This window comes from Schistocerca piceifrons, chromosome 2, assembly GCF_021461385.2.
Source record: "Schistocerca piceifrons isolate TAMUIC-IGC-003096 chromosome 2, iqSchPice1.1, whole genome shotgun sequence".
NCBI lineage: Eukaryota > Metazoa > Arthropoda > Insecta > Orthoptera > Acrididae > Schistocerca > Schistocerca piceifrons.
Genome location: NC_060139.1, coordinates 580,908,811 through 580,933,064, shown reverse-complemented (window position 1 = coordinate 580,933,064; position 24,254 = coordinate 580,908,811). Strand labels below are relative to the sequence as shown.

At 40.6% G+C, this 24,254-nt stretch overlaps 1 protein-coding gene across 1 annotated transcript in view; it reads left to right on the top strand.

Moving 5' to 3' along the window:
* LOC124774960 (TATA-binding protein-associated factor 172) overlaps positions 1-24,254 on the top strand; it is a 307,412-nt gene that overhangs the window by 39,251 nt on the left and 243,907 nt on the right. The window contains exons 6-10 of the mRNA XM_047249684.1: positions 2,979-3,266; positions 7,001-7,159; positions 7,252-7,387; positions 12,084-12,220; positions 17,931-18,199. Coding sequence (XP_047105640.1) covers positions 2,979-3,266; positions 7,001-7,159; positions 7,252-7,387; positions 12,084-12,220; positions 17,931-18,199 — 989 coding nt within the window. The remainder of the gene's footprint in view (positions 1-2,978; positions 3,267-7,000; positions 7,160-7,251; positions 7,388-12,083; positions 12,221-17,930; positions 18,200-24,254) is intronic.

Below are 24,254 nucleotides of genomic sequence, written 5' to 3'. Positions count from 1 at the left end.
AATTTACTCCCAATTTTAGATTACTTGCCTTCGTTTGTTGATTCGACCTTTTGTTATCAGCCATCAAACATCTCACCATTTTCTCATTATCATCTAGTTCTTTGTTCAAATCTGCACTCAATTTTTTATTATCTGCCATAGTTTATTATAATAATAATAATAATTATTATTATTATTGTTGTTGTTGTTGTTGTTTTACCACATCTTCCCTTCCTACGTTATCATCACAATTGTTGGCTACTCCTGCCTCTCTCAATTCAATGTGTCTGTTCAAGTTTGAACTTTCATTTTCAGTTTCCTCTACAGTATGATTTCTGCTGATGCTACTGACCTATTAAGAACTTTCATGTTAAAATTAACTTGGTTGACATTGCCTTCCTTGTCAAATACATGACAGTTCTAACTTTGACTAGCTTATATGGGCGCGCGCGCCCACACACACACACACACACACACACACACACACACACACACACACACACACACACACACAGGCACACACACACACACAGAGTTATAATTCAGATAGTAATTCATTGTCTGTGTCGTTTTTCCTGTCCAAAATTGTTTGAAAAATCAAAGTGCCACTGTAAATTCCAAATTCAGTCACTACACATTGACATTGGTGATTGGGCTCCGGATCTGCAGATTGTTGTATGATGCAACATCTTTGACACCAGTCTCTATGTATAACACAACTGGTTGCATTACTCGTTGCCACTCAGATGGCCAATTATCAACTTTCTGTTGCTGGTAATTTTGTTTTAGGAAAGGAACAATGAAATGTTCGATCGATAAATTACTGACAGAATGGACTAATGATTTATTATGATGGTATTACTCATTTCAAACCAGTTCAACTACACTCAGTTTAGCAAAATCCTTTATGCCACAGTACAACGTTAATTGTTTCACACTGGAACTTTAAAACCTTCAGAAAGCAGCACAAGTAATTAACCTGAATTCATTACTTCCAAACATGTGTATTTCATACGAGTGCAGCCAATCAGTAATAGTGACACTAACACATCCTACTGTGACTGTGATCAGTAACATGGGAACACAGTTTGAATAATTATCCCAAGTATATTATTTGAAGAACGTCTATTGTGAACACATCTGCGAGAGCAGCCAACTGCAACTGCCCACTCAGTACTACCATCCTACACTGTGTGGTCAAAAGTATCCGGACACCCCCCAAAGCACACATTTTTCATATTAGGTGCATTTTGCTGCCACCTACTGCCAGGTACTCCAAATCAGTGACCTCAGTGGTCATTAGACAACTTGAGAGAGCAGAATGGGGCACTCCGTGGAACTCATGGACTTCGAACATGGTCGTTTGATTGGGTGTCACATGTCATAAGACTGTATGCAAGATTTCCGCACTCCTAAACATCCCTAGGTCCACTGTTTCCTGTGTGATAGTGAAGTGGAAACTTAAGGGACACGTACAGCACAAAAGCGTACAGGCTGACTTCGTCTGTTGACTGACAGAGACTGCCAGCAGTTGGAGAGGGTCATAATGTGTAATAGAGAGACATCTATCCAGACCATCACACAGGAATTCCAAACTGCATCAGGATCCACTGCAAGTATGACAGTTAGGCGGGAGGTGAGAAAACTTGGATTTCATAGTAGAGCGGCTGCTCATAAGCCACACATAATGCCTGTAAATGTCATCGATGCCTCGCTTGGTGTAAGGAGCGTAAATATTGGATGATTGAACAGTGGAAGAAGTCTGGATTGATGAATAATGGTGCACAATGTGGCGATCCGACGGCAGGGTGTGGGTATGGCAAATGCCCGGTGAACGTCATTTGCCAGCATGTGTAGTGCCAATAGTAAAATTCGGAGGTGGTGGTGTTATGGTGTGGTCGTGTTTTTGTGGAGGGGTGCTTGTTTTGTGTGGCACTATCACAGCACAGGCCTACATTGGTGTTTTAACCACCTTCTTGCTTCCCACTGTTGAAGAACAATTTGGGGTTGGCTATTGCTTCTTTCAACATGTTCGAGCACCTGTTCATGATGCACGACCTGTGGTGCAGTGGTTACGTGACAGTACCATCCCTGTAATGGACTGGTATGCACAGAGTCCTGACCTGAATCTTATAGAACACCTTTGGGATGTTTTGGCACACTGACTTCATGCCAGGCCTCACCGACCGACATCAGTACCTCTCCTCTGTGTAGCACTCCGTGAAGAATGGGCTGCCCTTCCCCAAGAAACCTTCCAGCACCTGACTGAACGTGTGCCTGTGAGAGTGGAAGCTGTCATGAAGGCTAAGGATGGACCAACACCGTATTGAATTCCAGCATTACCGATGGAGGGCACCACAAACTTATAAGTTATTTTCACCTAAGTGTCCAGATACTATTGATCACATAGTGTATGCCCTAAACAACAATCACAATTTCAGAAAGCAAAGCCTGCTCATAAATGCTTTACATGGCTGAACCTGTGGTAGCTGCAGTAATATAACACACACCCTGTGTGATGCTAAGCGATAAACTTAAATTTTTTTTCACAAAATACAACTGACATATTGAAAGAGGAAGGAGTAGGGCCGTCATATACTCTGTCTCTTATAATATCAGTGGCAGTTTACACTCCAACCATTTAATTTCTCTTTTAATTGATTGTTTTCTACTTAGAGCGAGAGGTTATCTTACCACATGCTGTCATTTTATTATTCACCCAGTATTTTAGTTGTTATATTTCCTTATTTCTGAGTGTAATGCTTTTCTACAATATATATGTATTTTATGCATCTCACGCCTATGATTGTTGAAGTTTTCAGTTAATAATTAGTTGTGGTCTCCTGCCTTAATGACCCCGTGTTTCACACAATTATTGTCATTACCGTAATATTGGCAATGGTTATATTCAATTTGCTTTTACAGTCATAATGCATATAAAGGTCTGATTTTTATTTTTCTGTGGTTGTTTTGTTATAAGAAGACAATTTTTTTTCCAGAAATCTGTTGGAGAAGTAGTGCAACAAGAGCTTTCACAGGTAGAAGGAATGAGTTCCCGTGAAATGAATCGTGCTCGCCGCCTGGCCCGTCAGCAAATGACCAAGCAAAGGTCACGTGATACTAGTACACAGAGTCAAGAAGAAACGAGTACAGTTAGCATTTCTGTAGAAGAACCAGAAAGAAAAAAGATTAAAATAGAAGACACAGGTCAAGATGATATATTGTCGGTGACCTCTCACAACCACGTGGAAAGTACTCCAGATGGAGCAGGTGGTTGGGGAGTTGATGTGAGTGTAACTTATGAAGTTTTTTTTGTTGGAGAAATGTTGCTCAGTTTCATTACGCTCTTCAAGCATGATTAATGTCTCTTAGAACTTCGTGGCACTTTTGTGTTTTACTACATGTTTTGGTAAAGCTGAAGGAATATTATGAGAAGTAGAGATAGGGACTAACAAATTAAAGACTGTGTAATATAAAGACTGTCTAACAAATCTTCATGAGAATCAGACAATGCGCGCGCACGCATGTGTGCGTGCGTGCGCGCGCGCGCGCTGTCAGGGTCTCTGACTGCTGAGACAACACTGCAAGCAGCAGTATGTGGTGGGAGAAGTGATCTGGGTGGTGGGGGTAAGGAGGAGGCTGAGGTGGGGAAGGGAGGGGTAGCAGGGTAGGGGTGGTGGACAGCAAAATGCTGCATGTGGAAGCATGCAGGGATAAGGTGGAAAGAGTGTAGGCAGCTAGGTGCAGTGAGGTGGTTGGATAGCAGGAGGGGGAGGGGGAGGAGGAGCGGACAGTGGAAGGAGAGAAATTAAAAGTCTGTAGGTGTGTTCATGGAATATAAAGTTGTGCAGTGTTGGAGTGGAAACAGGGAAGGGGATAGGTGGATGTAGGACAGTATGAAGGTTGAGGCCAGGAGGGTTATGGGAACAAAGGATATACTGAATGGAGAGTTCCCACCTGCACAGTTCAGAAAAGCTGGTGTTGGTAGGAAGGATCCAGATCTCACAGTGTGTAAAGCAATCATTAAGATGAAAAAATTTTTATTGATCAGCATGCTTGGCAACTGGATAGTTCAGCTATTTCTTTGCTACAGTTTGTCAGTGGCCATTCATGTGGACAGACAGCTTGTTGGTTGTTGAGCCTGTGTAGAATGCAGCACAGAATGGTTTCACAAGTAGCCTTGCCTATGATGGGAGGGGTGATGCATGCAACCAGACTGAAGTGGGTGGGAATATATATGGGACAGTTCTTGCATCTAGATCTATTACAGAGATATGAGCCATGAAAGAAGGGATTGGGAGCAGGAGTTGTGTAAGGATAGAGAGAATGTAGTGTAAAGTCAATTGACAGCAGAATACTACTGCAGGAGAAGTGGGAAGGATAGTAGGTAGAACATTCCCCATTTCGGGGCACAACAAAAGTTAGTTGGGAGATGGGGTGACTGGAGAGATAAGGCACAGGAGAGTTTCTGTATAAGGTTGGGAAGGTAATTACAATCTGTGAAGGCCTCTGTGAGACCCTTGGTATATTCCGAGAGGGACTGCTCATCTCTACAGATGCAACAGCCATGGGTGGCTAAGCTGTATGGAAGGAAATTCTTGATATTCTATGAGTGGCAGCTGTGGAAGTGGAGGTAATGCTGGTGGTAGGTAGGCTTGATGTGGACGGAGGTATTGTAGCTGTCTTTGAGGTGTAGGTGAATATTAAGAAAGTTGGCTTGTGGGATCGTGGAGTACCAGGTGAAGCAAATGGGGGAGAAGGTGTTGAGGTTCTGGATGAATGTGGACAGGGTGTTCTCACCCTCAAGTCCAGATCAGAAAGACGTCATCAGTGAACCTGAACCAGGTGAGGGGTTCGGGATTCTGGGTAGTTAGAAAGGATTCCTGTGGATGGCCTAAAAATAGGCTAGCATAGGAGGTGTCGTGGGGTGCCATTGCCGTACTCCCGATTTGTTTGTAGGTGATGCCTTCAAAGGAGAAGTAAATTGGGTGGGAGGATATAGTTGGTCATGGCAACTAGGAAGGAGGTTGTAGGTTTGGAAATCATTGGGCTGTCAGCCTACTCCCTCAGGTTTCATCTAGTTTCTTCACACTTCATCTGTTTCACCCTTCACATGATTTTTTCCACATATTTTGGTGTATTATGCATTTTTTTGCACATAGTTCATCATTTTCTATGTATATTTATGCATTTCTCTCCTCCACCATGCATCCTTGCTCCTCATATCTGCGTCAGAACAGTTTCCTTGTCCCTAGCCACAACGTGGCCCCATATACTGTTCCTGCTTTGCTACTTGGCCCATCGAATCTCTTCAGATGGTCTTACCGTCAAATTACCCTTCTCTGGCTGCGGTTCCCCCCTTCCACACTGAGCCCATCTGTTAAGATTCCTCCAGTCCTTAACCCTCACCAATGTAGTCCTGCAAAACCATGTCAATCAGGATCAGATCTTGCAACACTTCCTTCCCATCTGTAAAATTCTGCTGTGCAATCCCAAGTGCCTGGATCCCATATCACATATAGAAACTCTTGCCCTCCAGGAACTAGAGCAGCATGCACAACACTGCCTCAAAAAACTCTCCAACTCTACAACAATCTCCAAACTGCCCCCTCACCTCCTCATAACTGACAAACCCTGCCCCACAGAAGTATCAGTCCTTTCCAAAGGCCTCATCTTCTGTCCCACTCACAAATTCAATCATGCAGGACTTCTTAAAGATCTCTCCTTCTCCAGGTCCCTACAGTGGAAACACTTTTTCACCATGAACCCTACTAGATGGACACAACCAAAGACAAATGTTGAACCCTGCCTGACTCAGTTCACACCTCCCTCCAACCATGATCCCCCCATCCCCCCTTGCTCCTACCCCTACTCCTTAATCACCCCCTGTTGGAACTTTCCAGAATTTCTAAACCTCAAACTTTGCCTCACCTTCATTCCCCAAATCTCTCAACATGCAAGCTAACCTTACATCTGCAGAAAGAACCACAAGCCACCAACTAAAAACCGACCCTGGACTTATAATCATACCTGCTGACAAAGACTCCACCTCCATAGTGACCCCATTCCAGAAATCCAGAGGGATCTCCAGTCTCCTCAAATCTTTAGGCTTGTCTAAGAACCTCTTCCCAGAGTCCATCTCTCTCCTCACCTCTACCACACCCCGCTCTCCAACCTTCTACATTGCTTCCTAAAGTCCATAAACCCAACCATCCAGGATGCCCCACAGTGGCCAAGAAACAGCTGGACCAACCAGTTACTGACCATGCAACATTCTTCATTTTAATGAAAGCTTCGCTGCAATATTATATTCCACATCCTACATTCTTGTACCTTTCCTGGCCTCAACCTTCACTAGTCTTTAGCCTATACCCACCTATCCCCTTCTCTGTGCTCACTCCAGCACTACACAGCCCTCTATTCCACCAATGTACCCACAGTCTTTTTACTCCTCTCCTTCCACTGTCTCCCCACCCCCCTTATCATCCCCATCCTGAGCACACCCCTCCACCCCCTTGTAACCTCCTCACTTTACTAGTGCCCTACCCTCTCTCCACCTTTACCCTGTATGCTCACACAAGCTGCACTTCACTGTCCCCCATCCATGCCATGCTCTACCCCCCCCTCTCCCTGCCCCATCATCCTGCTTATCCTCACTGCCCAGTCTGCATCATGCGCAGCTGCTGACAGTGTGGCCTTGACAGCCAGAGACTGTGATCGCGCGCGTGTGTGATTTTTATATATATATATATATATATATATATTTTTTTTTCCAATGAAGGCCTTTTTCTGAAAGTTACTTGTTCGACAGTCTTTTTATTGTCTCTTTTTTTTTAATTTTTTAATTTTTTTCTTGTGCCTATCTGCGTGCGACTCATTATTTCCACTAGATGACTAGAATACAATTATGCACAATTCAAAGTTAATGAATACTCACTAAAACTGCGTGTTCCTATAAACTTGATCTTAATTGACTTTGTGATACTAAACTGTCTTTACATCGTGATCATCTTCATTTCAGGCAGTTGACTGGCCATTTGAAGGTTTTTGTGACCGTTTGTGTCATGACTTATTCAGTCCTTCCTGGGAGGTGCGGCATGGTGCTGCAACTACGTTGAGAGAAGTTATACGCATACATGGTAGAAGTGCTGGGAAGGCAACCTACATGTCTCATTCTGAAGTTAGTAGAAATTTTAAACACCATTGTATTTTGTTCATTAGTGTAGAATAATTTCTGGTATTTTTTCATTCTGTGCCTGTTTTGCTTTGCAGCAAGAGGAATATCATGAAATGTGGCTGGAAGATATGGCTCTGAGATTGCTTTGTGTCCTCGCACTTGATCGATTTGGTGACTTTGTTTCTGACCAAGTTGTAGCACCTGTAAGAGAAACCTGTGCTCAAACCTTAGGTAATTTTGTTTTTGTTAATTGCCTTCTTTTATGTCTGTTAGTTTGTTCTTTACAATTTTTGTAGTTGATTTTAAACTAACTTGCCAATGAACTAGAGACTTGAAACTTCAAACATAGCCCAGAATTGGATGCAATATTGACTCACTCTCTTGTCTTTTAGTTCTATTGTCATTTCCCCCACTTTCCTTGTTCAAGTCACAAATGGTTTGCAAGAAGAGAAATTTCTAATAAGTCTCCATGTGAGCTTGAATCTCTCTAACTTTTACCTCCTGGTCTTCTCTTGAGATTTAGGTGGGAGGAAGCAATATTGTGGTTGACGCAGGTGAAGAGAAGTGAAATAAATCTGAAATTTACTTGAAGTATCTGTTGAAATCCCATGAAAATGTTTGAAATCAATTTTAAAAAATTCACACACGAGACTAAAAAGTAGAAAATAATGACTTGTATAAAAATGAACTTTTAAAATATGACATTTTTAAATCAGACTAAAAAGTATAAAATAATTTCTTCTAACCACATCCAGATACCTAATTGCATGCAGGTAGTCTTGAAAATTTGTGATTGTGAATTTTTAATAAGCATGAAAATACTTTTAAGATTTATAACTAAAAATGTGGGGCACATGCAATACATATTTGTTTTGTGAACTGTTCATCTTCATGTGCCCCTCATTTTTCCTTTTAAATCTTAAAAATATTTTCATACTTATTAAAAATTCACAGTCACAAATTTTCAGGACTATCTGTTTGGCTTTAGGAAACTGTGTGGGGCGAGGAGAAATTATGTTATTCTCTTTAGTCCAATTTGAAAACATGGTACATTAAAAATGATTATTATTTAAATAATTGTTTATTATTTGTTGTGCAAAGTGGATTTAGCAAAATGTATTAGAGATAGATACAGTGTGCTTGTTTTAACTGCGAACAGCATATTATGTGGGGGGGGGGGGGGGGGGATTTGTGGCACATAAAGTGTTTTGAGCAATGTATTAAAATATTGTTCAGGTTTGCATACACGAGTAATGACATTCCAAAGAGACATTCTTGCTTACACTCTGACATAATTTCGACAAAGTGCAGGCGTTTCAAAGTTTGTGTGTTTTATCGTTGTTGTTGTTGTTGTTGTTGTTGTGGTCTTCAGTCCTGAGACTGGTTTGATGCAGCTCTCCATGCTACTCTATCCTGTGCAAGCTTCTTCATCTCCCAGTACCTACTGTAACCTACATCCTTCTGAATCTGCTTAGTGTATTCATCTCTTGGTCTCCCTCTATGATTTTTATCCTCCACGCTGCCCTCCAATACTAAATTGGTGATCCCTTGAAGCCTCAGCACATGTCCTACCAACCAATCCCTTCTTCTAGTCAAGTTGTGCCACAAAATTCTCTACTCCCCAATCCTATTCAATACTTCCTCATTAGTTATGTGATCTACCCATCTAATCTTCAGCATTCTTCTGTAGCACCACATTTCAGAAGCTTCTATTCTCTTCTTGTCCAAACTATTTATCGTCAATGTTTCACTTCCGTACATGGCAACACTCCATACAAATACTTTCAGAGATGACTTCCTGACACTTAAATCTATACTCGATGTCAACAAACTCCTCTTCTTCAGAAATGCTTTCCTTGCCATTGCCAGTCTACATTTTATATCCTCTCTACTTCGACCATCATCAGTTATTTTGCTCCCCAAATAGCAAAATCCCTTTACTACTTTAAGTGTCTCATTTCCTAATCTAATTCCCTCAGCATCACCTGACTTAATTCGACTACATTCCATTATCCTCGTTTTGCTTTTGTTGATGTTCATCTTATACCCTCCTTTCTACTGCTCTTCCAAGTTCTTTGCTGTCTCTGACAGAGTTACAATGTCATTGGCGATCCTCAAAGTTTTTATTTCTTCACCACGGATTTTAATACCTATTCCGAATTTTTCTTTTGTTTCTGTCACGGCTTGCTCAATATACAGATTGAATAACACCAACCACTGCTTCCCTTTCATGTCCCTCGACTCTTATAACTGCCATCTGGTTTCTGTACAAATTGTAAATACCCTGCGCTCCCTGTATTTTACCCCTGCCATCTTCAGAATTTGAAAGAGCGTATTCCAGTCAACATTGTCAAAAGCTTTCTCTAAGTCTACAAATGCTAGAAACGTAGGTTTGCCTTTCCTTAATCTAGCTTCTAAGATAAGTCGTAGGCTCAGTATTGCCTCACGTGTTCCATCATTTCTACGGAATCCAAACTGATCTTCCCGAGGTTGGCTTCTACTAGTTTTTCCATTCGTCTGTAAAGAATCCGCGTTAGTATTTTGCAGCTGTGACTTATTAAACTGATAGTTCGGTAATTTTCACATTTGTCACCACCTGCTTTCTTTGGGATTGGAATTATTATATTCTTCTTGAAGTCTGAGGGTATTTCGCCTGTTTCACTTGCTCACCAGATGGTAGAGTTTCATCAGGACTGGCTCTCCCAAGGCTGTCAGTAGTTCTAATGGAATGTTGTCTACTCCCAGGGCCTTGTTTCGACTCAGGTCTTTCAGTGCTCTGTCAAACTTTTCACGCAGTATTATATCTCCCATTTCATCTTCATCTACATCCTCTTCCATTTCCATAATATTGTCCTCAAGTACATCACCCTTGTATAGACCCTCTATATACTCCTTCCACCTTTCTGCTTTCCCTTCTTTGCTTAGCACTGGGTTTCCATCTGAGCTTTTGATATTCATACAAATGGTTCTCTTTTCTCTGAAGGTCTCTTTAATTTTCCAGTAGGCTGTATCTATCGTACCCCTATTGAGATAAGCCTCTACATCCTTACATTTGTCCTCTAGCCATGCCTGCTTAGCCATTTTGCACTTCCTGTCAATCTCATTTTTGAGACGTTTGTATTCCTTTTTGCCTGCTTCATTTACTGCATTTTTATATTTTCTCCTTTCATCAATTAAATTCAGTATTTCTTTTGTCGCCCAAGGTTTTCTACTAGCCCTCGTATTTTTACCTACTTGATCCTCTGCTGCCTTCACTACTTCATCCCTCAAAGCTACCCATTCTTCTTCTACTGTATTTCTTTCCCCCATCTGTGACAATTGTTCCCTTATGCTCTCCCTGAAACTCTACAACCTCTGGTTTAGTCAGTTTATCCAGGTCCCATCTCCTTAAATTCCCACCTTTTTGCAGTTTCTTCAGTTTTAATCTACACGTCATAACCAATAGATTGTGGTCAAAATCCACATCTGCCCCTGGAAATGTCTTACAATTTAAAGCCTGATTCCTAAATCTCTGTCCTACCATTATGTAATCTATTTGATACCTTTTAGTATCTCCAGGGTTCTTCCATGTATACAACCTTCTTTCATGATTCTTGAACCAAGTGTTAGCTATGATTAAGTTGTGCTCTGTGCAAAAGTCTACCAGGCGGCTTCCTCTTTCATTTCTTAGCCCCAATCCATATTCACCTACTATGTTTCCTTCTCTCCCTTTTCCTACTGCCGAATTCCAGTCACCCATGACTATTAAATTTTCGTCTCCCTTCACAATCTGATTCTTTTATTTCATCATACGTTTCTTCAATTTCTTCGGCATCTGCAGAGCTAGTTGGCTTATAAACTTGTACTACTGTAATAAGTGTGGGCTTCGTATCCACCTTGGCTACAATAATGCTTTCACTATGCTGTTTGTAGTAGCTTACCCGCATTTCTATTTTCCTATTCATTATTAAACCTACTCCTGCATTACCCCTATTTGATTTTGTGTTTATAACCCTGTAGTCACCTGACCAAAAGTGTTGTTCCTCCTTCCACCAAACTTCACTAATTCCCATTATATCTAACTTTAACCTATCCATTACCCTTTTTAAATTTTCTAACCTACCTACCCGATTAAGGGATCTGACATTCCACGCACCGATCCGTAGAACGCCAGTTTTCTTTCTCCTGATAATGACATCCTCTTGAGTAGTCCCTGCCAGGAGATACGAATGGGAGATTATTTTACCTGCGGAATATTTTAACCAAGAGGATGCCATCATCATTTAACCACACAGTAAAGCTGCATGCCCTCGGGAAAAATTACGGCCGTAGTTTCCCCTTGCTTTCAGCCGTTCACAGTACCAGCACAGCAAGGCCGTTTTGGTTAGCGTTACAAGGCGAGATCAGTCAATCATCCAGACTGTTGCCCTTGCAACTACTGAAAAGGCTGCCCCTCTTTCTCCTAGTGTTGCCTAACATTGAAGACATGTACTGCAATTGAATTTCAGGAATGACATTTTTGTTGTATTTCACAAAAGTTCTCTAATGTGCTGTAGTTCTTGTAAGAGAGGGTATTACATGAGTATTAATAGATTTTAAATCCCCCTCATGTTAGTCACTTTAGAGCTCCCAAATTTCTTAAAGATTTAATGTAATCACATATTCCGTGATTGTGGAGCAGTTCCAGTAACAGGTGCATAGGATTTGGAATATAAGATTCCATGAACTATTAATACCAAACATTATGATGTACCCAATTCTGATTTGGATGTGGCACTTCTTCACGTATTCAAACATTATTTTGGTTGTAATATTATGTTTTCCTGTCATGATCATGTATTGTTCTACTTGATTTTTTTGTTTGATGGCCATAGCCAGTTGTGCATTTGTGTGATATTGTTTGTATGAAATGGAATAAATAATTATTTATTAAAATCATTTCTTTTAGGATCTGTTCTACATCTTATGACAAATGATGGTGTCAGAGGGGTTTTGACAATTTTGCTGCAGTTGCTAAAGCAGAATGACTGGGAAGCAAGACATGGAGGCTTGCTGGGACTGAAGTACCTGTTAGCAGTACGCATGGTAATACTGTGCGCCATTCTCATTTTGTTAATTTTAGAGTACTAGTAGGAATAGTTTGGATTTAAACAGGATGGCTGGAGGTATTTGCTAATTTTTACAGTAACACATAAGTTAATGTTTCAAACTTTGAATTAAGTAACTGTGTTAATATAATCAAAAGTGTCTCATCTTTTTATCTTTGATTTTGACTTTTGAATTGTTTTCTTGATGGCACCTCTGTACTTCAGTTTCTTCATGTCTTCTTTTCTAATTGCTAAGGGTCCATAAAAAATTGAAAAATGCACTAGATTCATTCATTTTTCACTTAAGTGGTATTACAGACAATACCGAATTGAATTGAATTGAACTGAATTTTATTTGATCCTGTAGGACTACATGATTACGGTGACCAGGTGTCCGGATTAATCCGGACATGTCCTCCTTTTTAGCTCTTTGTCGGGGTCCGGGCGGATTTTTACAGTATCTGGCTTTTTCGCAAAGTTGAGCGTGATACAGTTAAATTTACAATTCGTCCCATTCTATTGCTCTTTTCTTAAATACTTTAACTATTGGCACAGCCTTCGTGATAAACACGCATGAAGGTGGTGTTAGTAGGTGGCACCAGGATCGTCGATCGTTGCTGCATATGCAAATATCTATTATTTAAAATTCTCGTTTCGTATTTACACTTTGTATTGGCTTGGCGTCCTGTAGTACACGTGTGATTTGTGAGTATAATTTTTAACCGAATGAGTTACGTAAAATGTTTGGCTATGCCTAAATGAAAGTGTACATTTTCTAATGTCCTTTCCTGCAAATGTCTGGCATTAAGAAAGGGAGAAATGAATTTGAAGTGGAATGTAAGATATGTGGAGCTGGAACGTACGTCTCAATGGCCAATAAAGGTAAGAAATAACTCGACAGATTAACTGTCATGGTTTTATTTCATTGTTTCATAGTCATTTCTATTTATTTGTATTCGGAAGGTTAAAGTGCAGTTTACATGTCGTCAGCTGCTGCTTGAATTGAAGATGTTGGTAGTGGTGCGTCGAATGAAGGGAGGTGAATGGTCTTATGTTTTTCGCTTTGTAAACAATTCTGTTTTGTTGACATAACAAAACAATTGACGCCACACTGTCACCACAATCAATGTTTTTAATTTTTTTTATATTGCTCAGTTAACCACCACCTGACCATCAGTAACAATTAACTACTAGTTTTACCGGTAATTCCCGGCAGTCACATGACTTGTCCAAAGCTGATGGGTGGTATCCTCATCTGCAGTTGACTCGTTTGATGTGTCCTCTTTTTTCTTCCTTTATCCTCCTTTTTGAAGCTGTTTGTCCTCCTTTTTAAACAATTGCATCTGGTCACCCTATACATGATGTACGGTAAATGTACGTATAATAATAGGACATGTAAATAACAGAAAGTGTTAATTATCACATACTTCCTAACCATTCTTCTTACATTCTAACAGCATTGGTTATAAGTAAGTACTCTTCAATGCAGTAAATTTCCTTTTCCACCAGATAGTCTTTGAGGTTCTGTGTAAAGTTAGCAAGCTGTTAAGCAAGCTTTTAGGTGAGCTTCTTAGTAATTTGGTACCTGAATATTGAGGTCTTTTTTCAAGCATTGTCAGTCAGTGGGGTATGCTTTGTATGTCATCCTTCCTCTGTTTGTTGTGGGTGTACACACTATCATTTGTACTCCACTCTGCATTATCTTTTGTGATTTGTATTATTGTTTTATGTAGGTACAAAGATGTAAACATTAAGTTGCTTAGATTTTTGAAGTAGTTTCAGAAGTATTTCTTGTAAATATGATCTCAATTGATCTTTCTTGTTATGTGAACACTATTTTGGTGTCTTGAATCTGAACTTCCCCACACTATCGCTCCCAACTGCAGGGACGGTTCAAAGAGTCCATGGTTTACTGTGCACAGAAGCTGTTTGTCTGCACATTGAGATACGTGCTTCATTATGAATATGATGGAGCTGAAGGTTTATAACCAGTCCACTTTACAAGAGTCTTTGTGCTGTGATGTTTGCAGAAATGTATGTTCTTCTCTCAACGTGTTCCACAGTTTGGTCACTGTTCATTATTCTCATAATGGCCCTGTTACTGATCCTTGCCCCACTCCATAGTTAATGGCTTTGTTTTCTTTCCTTTTTTTTATATTGATTGATTTAATGCCCCAACATCTTTGAAGTGTTCATCCCCATCTCCCCTCCTCAGTTGTGCTGCAGACAAGTATTAGAAAAGTTTTAGAGTTACCCAAACATCTTCAATTTAGTCATGTATTCTAAATGTATATTAACGTGAGACTGCTGAAAGCATTAGCTGTGCAACATTGCTAAGAATTTGAATTAGTTTTATAGTTTAGCATATGTTCCAAATTCCTGTACATAATTTTCTTGTTTTTTTTTTCTTTTTAATTATTATCTATTGAATTATTTAGGAATAAAGAGAAGACTCACCAAAAGGTGGAAGCACTGCTGTCATGGAAAGGTACACAAACAAAATGCTTTGCTAGCTTTTGGAATGAAGAAAGGGGAGAGGTGAGGGGAGGGTCGGAGAGAGGCATGAGGCAGGGAGGGGGTTTGAGGGGGGGGGGGAGTCTAGTGGCTCATGGGAAAGTGGGAAGCAGTCTGTGGGCTAGCTAGGGGTGCAGGTAGAGGAAGCAGGTGGCAGATGGCTAGGCACACAGTTTCACAGATTGAGATGTGAGCACAGATCTAATTGACACGCATTGAGCTGGGGTACTGGGACGGGGGATGGTGTGTGTGTACATACGTGCACGCGCGCGCCCACACACACACACACACACACACACACACACACACACACACACACACACACAAATGGGTGGGTGGTTGGGGAGGGGGGGGGCAGTGACTAGGTTTAGGCAAGGGAGGTTACGGGAGCGAAGGCTGTGCTGTAACGATAGCTCCCATCTGTGCAGCTCAGAAAAGCTGTTGGTGGTGGGGAAGATCCAGATAGCACGGGTTGTGAAGCAGCCATTGAAATCTCGCATGTTGTGTTCTGCTGCATGGTGCGCCTCTGGGTGGCCCACCTCGCTTTTGGTGACAGTTTGACAGTGGCCATTCATTCTGGTAGACAGCTGATTGGTTGTCATACCAATGTAAAACACTGTGCATTGGTTGCAGCAAAGCTGGCATGTAATGTGGCTGCATTCACAGGTGGCCAGGCCTCTGGTGGGGTAGGATAAGCATGTGACGGGACTCGAGTAGGAGGTGCTGGGTAGATGATAGGGCAGGTCTTGCATCTGGGTCTTCCACAAGGCAGGGAAGTGCTTCTTTCTGGTTGGTTCTTGGTGTGTATGTGAGGGTCAGGTGTTGGGGAGCGATATGACACCGTAGATCTATTTGTGTATTAAGTGTGGGGGATATTGCCTGTCTGCGAAGGCCTTTGTGAGGCCTTCAGTATACTGGGCAAGGGAGGTCTTATCACTGCAGATGTGTCTGCCATGGGTGGCCAGGCTGCATGGGAGGGATTTTTTGGTGTGGAAGGGATGGCAGCTGTCAAATTGCAGGTGCTGTTGGTGATTGGTGGGTTTGATGTGGACTGAGGTGTGGATGGAGCCATCTGAGAGGAGGAGATCAACATCTAGGTAGGTGACATGATGAGTGGAGGAGGACCAGATGAAGTGGATTGGAGATAAGGTGTTGAGAGTGTGGAGGAACGAGGATAATGTTTTCTGGCCCTGAGTCCAGATTATCAAGATGTCGTCAGTAAACCTGAACTAGACAAGCGATTGGGGTTTTTGGAAGCTAGGAATGTCTCCTCTAGATGGTCCATGAAGAGGTTGGCATAGGAGGATGCCACGCTGGTGCCCATGTCTGTGCCACGAATTTGTTTGTATATCTCCTCTTCAAAGGTGAAGTAGTTATGGGTTAGGATGTAGTTGGTTAGGTGTACGAGGAATGAAGTGGTTGGTCTGGAATCTGCTGGGCTTTGGGAGAGGTGGTGTTCAATCACAGCAAGGCCATGGGCACGAGGAATGTTGGTGTATAAGGAGGTTACATCTACAGTAATGAGTAGGGACCTGGGAGGTAAGGGTGTGGGGATGGTGGAAAGCCAGTGCAGGAAGTGGTTGGTATCTTTAATATGGGAGATGTTAGTCAGCAAGGGCTGAGATTCTTTTGCTAGGGGCATTGTAACCAGCCACAATGGGGTGCACAGGATTGTTAAGTAAGTGGATTTTACGGAGCACATAGAAGGTGGTTGTGGATTCAGGGGAGAGGTTCTGGGAAAGGCCAAAGGATTTCAGCAGGGATTGGTTATGTTGGACTTCTGGAATGTATCTTGATCTTTCTTGAACTGAGAGTCTCTAAATTCATCTAAATTTATAATGCAAGTCAAGAACAAAGTAATAACTATTATAATTGTGATATTATTACAGAAGAGTCTTGTAGAGAAACCAGTCTTTATCTTCTTCATTATCACTTATGAATTTATAAATGCAGTTGGTGAGAAAACTGTTGCACCTTTAAACCAGCATAATTTCATTTTATAGCAGAAGACACAGACATCACTGTCCCTATTTAATATGTTGAATCATCTGTTAAAATACAGATAGCCTTGCTTCCAACCCTCTTCTCTGGATTTCAGAAATAGAGGTGATAATCAATGGTATTTGGGATGCTGGAAGTAAATTTGTTGTAACCTTCTGCCTCTTCTCCCCATCCCTCTCCTTCCCATCCCCTTCCTACCCCTAGCTCTTTATGGTGGTTCGTTGCCAGAATATGATTCACCATTTGAACCATTTGAGTGGTCACGAATACTGATTCGATGTGTGATGTAAGTGACATTTTCTAGGTCATTCTTAATAAAGTACTCATAAATTATTGAAACTATTTCTGTGACATACTATGTAGGATTTCACAGCCAGTATTTACATCGTAGATGTTTTGTTTTATGGGCTTTAGACTGTGATCCAAGGTATGCTTATAAATTTAAATAGCCACATTGGAGGAGTCATCGAATGACTTGGATCTCTTTGCGTGACATAGTCAGAAGCAAATGTGTGCTGGAACTGGAGGAAAAATTCTAATTGTGGACTTAATAGCCCAAGAAATATAATGAAACCTCTGCATGTTTCTTTCAGTTTCCTTTAAGTGCAACAGAGTAGTGCTGACAGCAGAGCTCATCAGGGTAATGAGTTGTCTTAATTGATTTTATAGAGTGGCAGCTTTATCGTCATCCAATCAAAAATAATAAAAATGTAAATAATATTGCTGAAATAGAATAAATGGTGAATAGTGAGGACAGTTTAGAGCAACATCATAGTGAAAATCATAGTGAAACTGAAGTAGTGAAAAATTCAGTATGGAATAATGACAGTATTAAAAAAAGAGTACATTGCAACTCACCATATAATGGAGATGTTCAGTCACAGACATGCACAACAAAAAAACTGCTAAACAAGTAAGCTTTTGGCCAAAATCATACTTGTTTAGCAGTCATTTGTTATGCCTGTCTGCGACTCAACATCTCCACTATATAGTGAGTAGCAATCTATCCTTCCCTTAATATTGAAAGTAAAATAGGATATTCAACAAGTATACCCCATAACTTTTCTTCAGATTTGTTAGAAACAAGCAATTTATTCCTTGTGCTAATTTTAAATAATTTATTTTTCAGCATTCAAAATTTATGTTGGAAATTATTTAACAGTTATTTATTGTTGTACAACTTGTTTCTGTAGGATATGGTCAAGGAACTTTTGGCAGTGGCTTTCCCCCTTGTGCTCGGTGGACTGAGTGACCCTGTTGATGATGTTGGTGCTGTAGCAGCTTCGGCACTAATTCCAGTTGCAAGCAATATAGTGGAACAGTTACCTCATCAAGTTGAAACCATTGTGAATCGTCTGTGGGACCTTCTATTAGAACAAGATGAGTTGGCTGCAGCCTGCAACAGCTTCATGGGATTGTTAGCAGCATTATTAAGCTTGCCAGAAACACACAAACATTTAAGGTAAAAGAACGAAATGAATGACTCAGTTAACTTTATGTCTGTATGGTCCATATTCTAAGAGACTTTGACTTCATAATCTCCCTCACAGCTGTCACTTGTTTTATGTATCCCAATGTGAATGTGTAAACTGTGAACAAAGGCATGTTTGGCATGAGCTGAACACCAAACAAATACCAGTAATGTTAACCAGAAAGTCAAAGTCCACCACAGGGTCAGTAATGTAAGTAAGTATTAAATAAGACTGAGTCACAGCTGCTTGCCTTGCCCATTGCTGAGAGTGGTGGGAGCACCGATTGCAACTGCAGGCACAGCCAAAGCTGATTAGGATGGAGGGTCGAGCGAACATGCCTTCTAACAGCTGAATGTCCTGTGGCCTAAGACAATACTTTGGCTCCACCTTGGATGCTGCCACCCAAATGTGAGTTCTCAGACACAGGCACCTGCCATGTAAGGAGGCCCGTATGCAGGTTGGGCGTACTGCACAGTACGCAGGAGACCTAAAATGTAGTGATAAAAGTGCCCATGTGGTATTTCAATCTGACTGATCCTGTCGAGCAGTAGACGTATATTTTGCGAGGGAGCTGTAGAGGGTATCCTTAGTAGGTGAAACCTGCAAGGCCTCCCCCATCTGAGTATTGAATGTCTGCAGCCACTGCTCAGCCCTCTGCGTTGGAGGCAGGCTGAAAGGGGGTGCAGTAGTCGGCTGTTCGATACTGTTATGGTGACAGATGGCCTGGAACTGCATCAGCATAAATTGAGGTCTGTTGTCAACACCAGGATGCAATGCACCCTCTCAGTGTCAAAAATCCTGCACAAATGGTAACGTAGATGGCAGGTGCCATTTGTCTCATATACAAGAAGTCTGAAGCGGCAGATGTGACAGGCACGTTCAGTGTTGGCACCAATGCCAGGTCATTAAATGTGTTGCCAGGTCCATCATCCCTAAAGTGAAATGTGAAATGGGGGGGGGGAACACCATAACTTGATTTTGGAATGTGTGCATAGTGTACATGATGTCTGTCAGGGGGAATCCTTGTCGCATCTAGAAGTAAACTTTCCTTCAGGCAAAAGAGGACTGGGCTATACGAGCTGAGCGGAGTAAAGACGAATGATTGAATGCCAATCGCTGTCTGATTATGCCGTTGTTTGGATTTGCAAATGATCAGTGTTGTTATAATTACTAGGGAAATCCATAGATTCAAACTACCAGAGTGGAAATAAATGACTAACAGGAATAACAGGTAAGAAGATTACGTATTATATTCTCGGTGTATCCCGAGAAATGAAATTTTGTCAGAAAATTTTTGGACAGATCCCTACACTAGTAAGGGCAAGTTGTACAGCCCCTGTCTAGCAGCCGCTTAAGTTCTATTCTGGAAATAGTGCGGAAAATGATTTGTACGAACATAACAACGCCTAACCAGAGAATAATCAAGGATAACTAAACTGGTGATTCTGGCAGGGTTAGTGAAGTTAACAGGCGAATAAGTTTTGACAAAGGCAGGAATAGTTCCAGAATTAGTCGTGACAAGATTGTTTGTTAGGGGGAGGAAGGAGAAGAAACGGGGACACCACACAAATTAGGGAAGAATATGACTATTCCAAATTTATATAAAACTCTCGTACTACTACTTTTCGATCTCATGCTTGAGAAACTTGTGTGTATGAATGAAATGTGATACTTTTTTCTAACATAAAGCTTTTTGCTTGTAGTAGGCCTAATAGGCATTTTATGTTGGCCTTCATGAATTATATTCTGTCAAATTATAAAAATGACCATTTGTGCCAAAACAGTCTCATTTATTTGGTTTGTGTTACAATTTCTGCAGTGTTAGAAAGGCCTGTTTTGTTTTGTGTAGCAGACAGTGACAAAATAGACATAATCTGATAGAGAAACCACACCAGTGTTGGGTACTATTCGTATTAACAGCTTACGCAGTGCTAGACAGCGATATTTCGATTTTTCATGTAGCAAAACGTTTGCCGAACTTTGAAGTAATAGATTCTGTCGTAGAAAGGAAAGCACACCATGTAAAGCTGTAGCAAGATTAGAGAGAAAGCAATGCTAGAAGCTAAGGATTGAATAAATTTGTACTGTATTGTTTGTCTCTTGTCTTTACTCATTTTATGTATCGAATATTTAATTTTATGTCACCCAAAACAAAGTTATTAGCTAACAGGCAACAAAGAGTGCAAATTTTCTGAAGTGTTCTTGTTCTTCTGATTGCAAATAATACAATCCAGTATTAATTGAGAGGCCTTTTTTTTAATTTATTTATTTACTTTTTATTTTTATTTTTTTAAAAAAAGAGGGGCAGGATGTCAAACTGGGCGACTGGGAGCAGGAGAAGCACCACAGAACATTGTAATTTCCACTATCCTGAATATAGTTTGATGGCATCCAGTACAAAATATACACATTTCAGTTCCACGGAGCGAAATACAGTGACATGCGATAGGAGAATGCTGTGTGAAGCGGGGTGTCACTGCACTCTGGCACACTTAAGACCAAATAACATGCCTTACCTATCTTCGAACATACATGTTTTATGTATCAGACTCTTCAGAAAGATGTGCGCTACAAAATGAACATATTGTTGAAAATTCGATTTTTTCAGATTTTTGGCACCGTATCTCAAACGCTCAATGGAGGGGAGCTGAGAGGGGGGGGCACCACTATCTTAGTATTGCCCCAGTTCACAAATATCGTAGATCTGAGGCTGATGCGCAAAGCAGTCTGAGTTATAGTGGGGAAGTGTGTAGTCTCCCCATGACCTGTGTTTACACTTAATGATTTTGCTGTTTCCTCTTCATTTACTGCTCTCACGTCAAATGAAAACAAAATGCATTTCTGTGGCCGGGAGCTATCAAGTGAATTAAAATACATTCACATAATTACGGAAGGCTAATATACGATATTAGTTTCAGATTTTAATTCCACTTTTCTGACAGCCATGCATTAATCGCCTTGTTGAACAATGAAGTTTTTTTTGTCGGTTTGCTAAATAGATTTGGTATTCATTAATCTTTTACTCCGAGTCAGTCAATGTGTTTGAAACAAAGTGTTTAGTTCCACACTATCGGCTAATTTCAATTGCTCGCTGCATTTCAAGTGCACATTTTCATCTTCTAGCACTTGTGGCATTATGCCATAATAAAGAATCAAAAATGAGTTAATACAGTACTGGCACTCAAAGAAAATTTACATCCCGAAACCCAACTGAAAAACTTGATATCAGGTCGAGGCCTGCTTCATTAGGAATCTGGACATATGAATGTGCTCTTTAAGTATGCACTTTAAATGTGCCATTTTAGTATGCTTCACGAATTTCCGGTGCTCTTGGAGTATCTTCTGATGTCTTTTTTCTTGTATGACATAATGTAAAATCTTCTGAGGTTTTACACGTATGAACATACGGGCTTCCTGAGTCATAGCAGCTGCTGAAGTGCGGTGGCGCCTGTTATCTGGCGCTCTGATGACTGCTGAAACGAGCCTATTTCTAACAGGTCGCAGGAAAATATTGCCAATGGTGGTTTGAAAAGCGTTATTTCGAAGTAAATTTCCTTTTACGCAAGTTGAACTATGTGCGAGAATGTACGAGGAATTTTTTAAATCACAGAGCATTTGATGACGAGCCATTTAGAAGTATTTAGAGCCCAAAAGATCATTCATGTCGTTATTATGAACAAATTGATGTAGTGCTATGGGAAGCTCTCTCTCCTCTGCTGTAGCTAATTTATTTGTGGAAAACTTTGAGGACAAGTCACTGGACGCGGCTAAAAATTTTACTGGCACATTTGTGTGATGTATCTTAAAGAGTAACATGCACAAAATTATCAACATTATATGTGAAAGCTTAGCTTCTGTTGCAGCTTATTAACCTTAGAGACCAATGTTATATGTGAAAGCTTTGCTTTTCGTGTAGCATTACTATGTATATTCATTTAAAGCATTAACTTTTCGTGTTTGTGTATCCGAACTACTTAACAGTGGTGTTGCTATTAGCTGACTACATCACATGTCCTGTGGTCCGAATATCCGCTGTCATCGGCTGGTGGGATCACGTGGCATGAATTATGACTGGATTACAAAAGCGCAGCGCAATCTCGATTACAATGGTTCAGAAAGTAACATGCGGTGTTTGGTGGAATTCGAATTTACACTTTCGTAATACGAAAATATGCAGCATACCTGTTGCTGCACATCAAAAATCTTTCCAAAAGGAGTTTTCTTCCCTGAGTTTCGTTTTCTAAATGCCGGGAAATTCTACGCCCGTGTATAAAAACCTAACCATTCAAAGGATTGATAAGTTTTACAGTTCCGAGGGAAAATATACCAGCACTAAATAACACAGAAAAAGTGTGTTTTCATCCGAGAGAAAGTGTATTTTTAACCGGGAAATCCAGGAAAAATCCAAGAATTTTTTTTTCCTTGTCCATGTATACACCCTGATAAAATTAGCTGCAGTTAGAGGAGTCAGATCATAGATAGTAACTAATAAACACCTGCTGAAAGCTATGACTTCTATGCAGAATGGCACTCTACCCCATATTTCTACACTTGTGAAAGACCTCTTGCTCCCATAATTTGTTGAGTATCGCATGCTGATCCATCACATCCATTAAGCTTGGCCCCTCAGGTCCCCAAACCTCAATCAGTTGGATTATTAGTTCTGGGGATACCTGAAGTCACAAGTCTACTCTGATTATCCGGCCTTAGTAGGGATGCTAAAAGACGACTTCCAAAGACAATTTCTTACCATACCTTCTGATATTTCATACAGTGCTGTTCACAACATTGTCCCTAGACTGCAGATATTGTTGATGAATGGCGGCCTACCTGTTGAGCATTTATTATAAAGAACATTGTCGTTGCTAAAAATCAGTTCTTCTGCTAATAACTGCTTTTATATAGTATCTGTTGGTCATTTTGTACGCCTTATTGTTTCAAGAAAACCCCATGTCATTTCAAGTATGTGTGTCGATTTTTACCTCTCTACATATATTATTCCATGAAGTATTGAATTTTCAAATGTTATCAGACTTTTGGGTCATCCTGTATCAGGCAAAGCACTGCCTTGAGGCTGTCTTTAAGGTGCTGAGCCTGTTGACAGGTGACCAACCACACAAATTTGACATCCTTCTAGCACAGCTGATTTAGGGCTGGTTTGTGCCACTTTGGGAATATGTTTGGTATAATATGTGATTTTTGTCCAGCTGCAACTGTTTAAGGTTTGTAAGGGCTGGTATGTTTACAACGATTGCAACAATATTCCCCAATTGGGCACATGCAATGCCCAGCAACTCACGTGTGACTGTCCATCTTGCTGCACCAGTACTCTATGGTAGCAGTGGATTAGCAGAAGTACTGCAATTATAAGCGAAGGATGTAAGTAGCAGTATGTGTAATATCTTGTGAGGTCCGTTTTTCCCATATTTCCTGATCTTACATCTGTCTCCTTTTTTGATTTCTGTGTAGAAAATGTTGGGGATTTAAACAGTTGTATGTTAGGAGGTTCATGCGAGTGTAAGTAGGAGATGAACGTGTAAATAGTGAACAAGTGTAGATGTAATTTAATGTTATCATCTAAGTTATAATTTTACGAGTTCTCAAAGCACCTTCACGAATAGATATGTTGTTTGATGTCCACAAAATGCTTGAGTAGTTGTGCAGAGCTTTTATTTTCTTTTCCCTTTCTTTGCACACACATCTTGCTTATTGTATTTTCTAGCAAATTAGTTGTAAACTGTGGGACAGCGCCGACAAAGTGAAATGTAGATTAGTGTCGCAACAGTATCTTATGGTTTGGGTTTTTTTTTCTCTTTGAATCGCGTGGCACTTACTCAAAGCAGCAATAAACTGAAGACACCACATGAGTGTGTGACAAATCATTGGCACTGACTTCATCAGTAAGACTGCTCCAGGTTTGTCCAGAAAAAGTGAGCATGGTGGCAAGAAATCCACCTAGGATGACTGTCGGAATTGGTGTAAGGGAGAATGTATCGTGTGCTAGGAATTCTTATGGAATATCATAGTTTACTAAGAAACCCGATC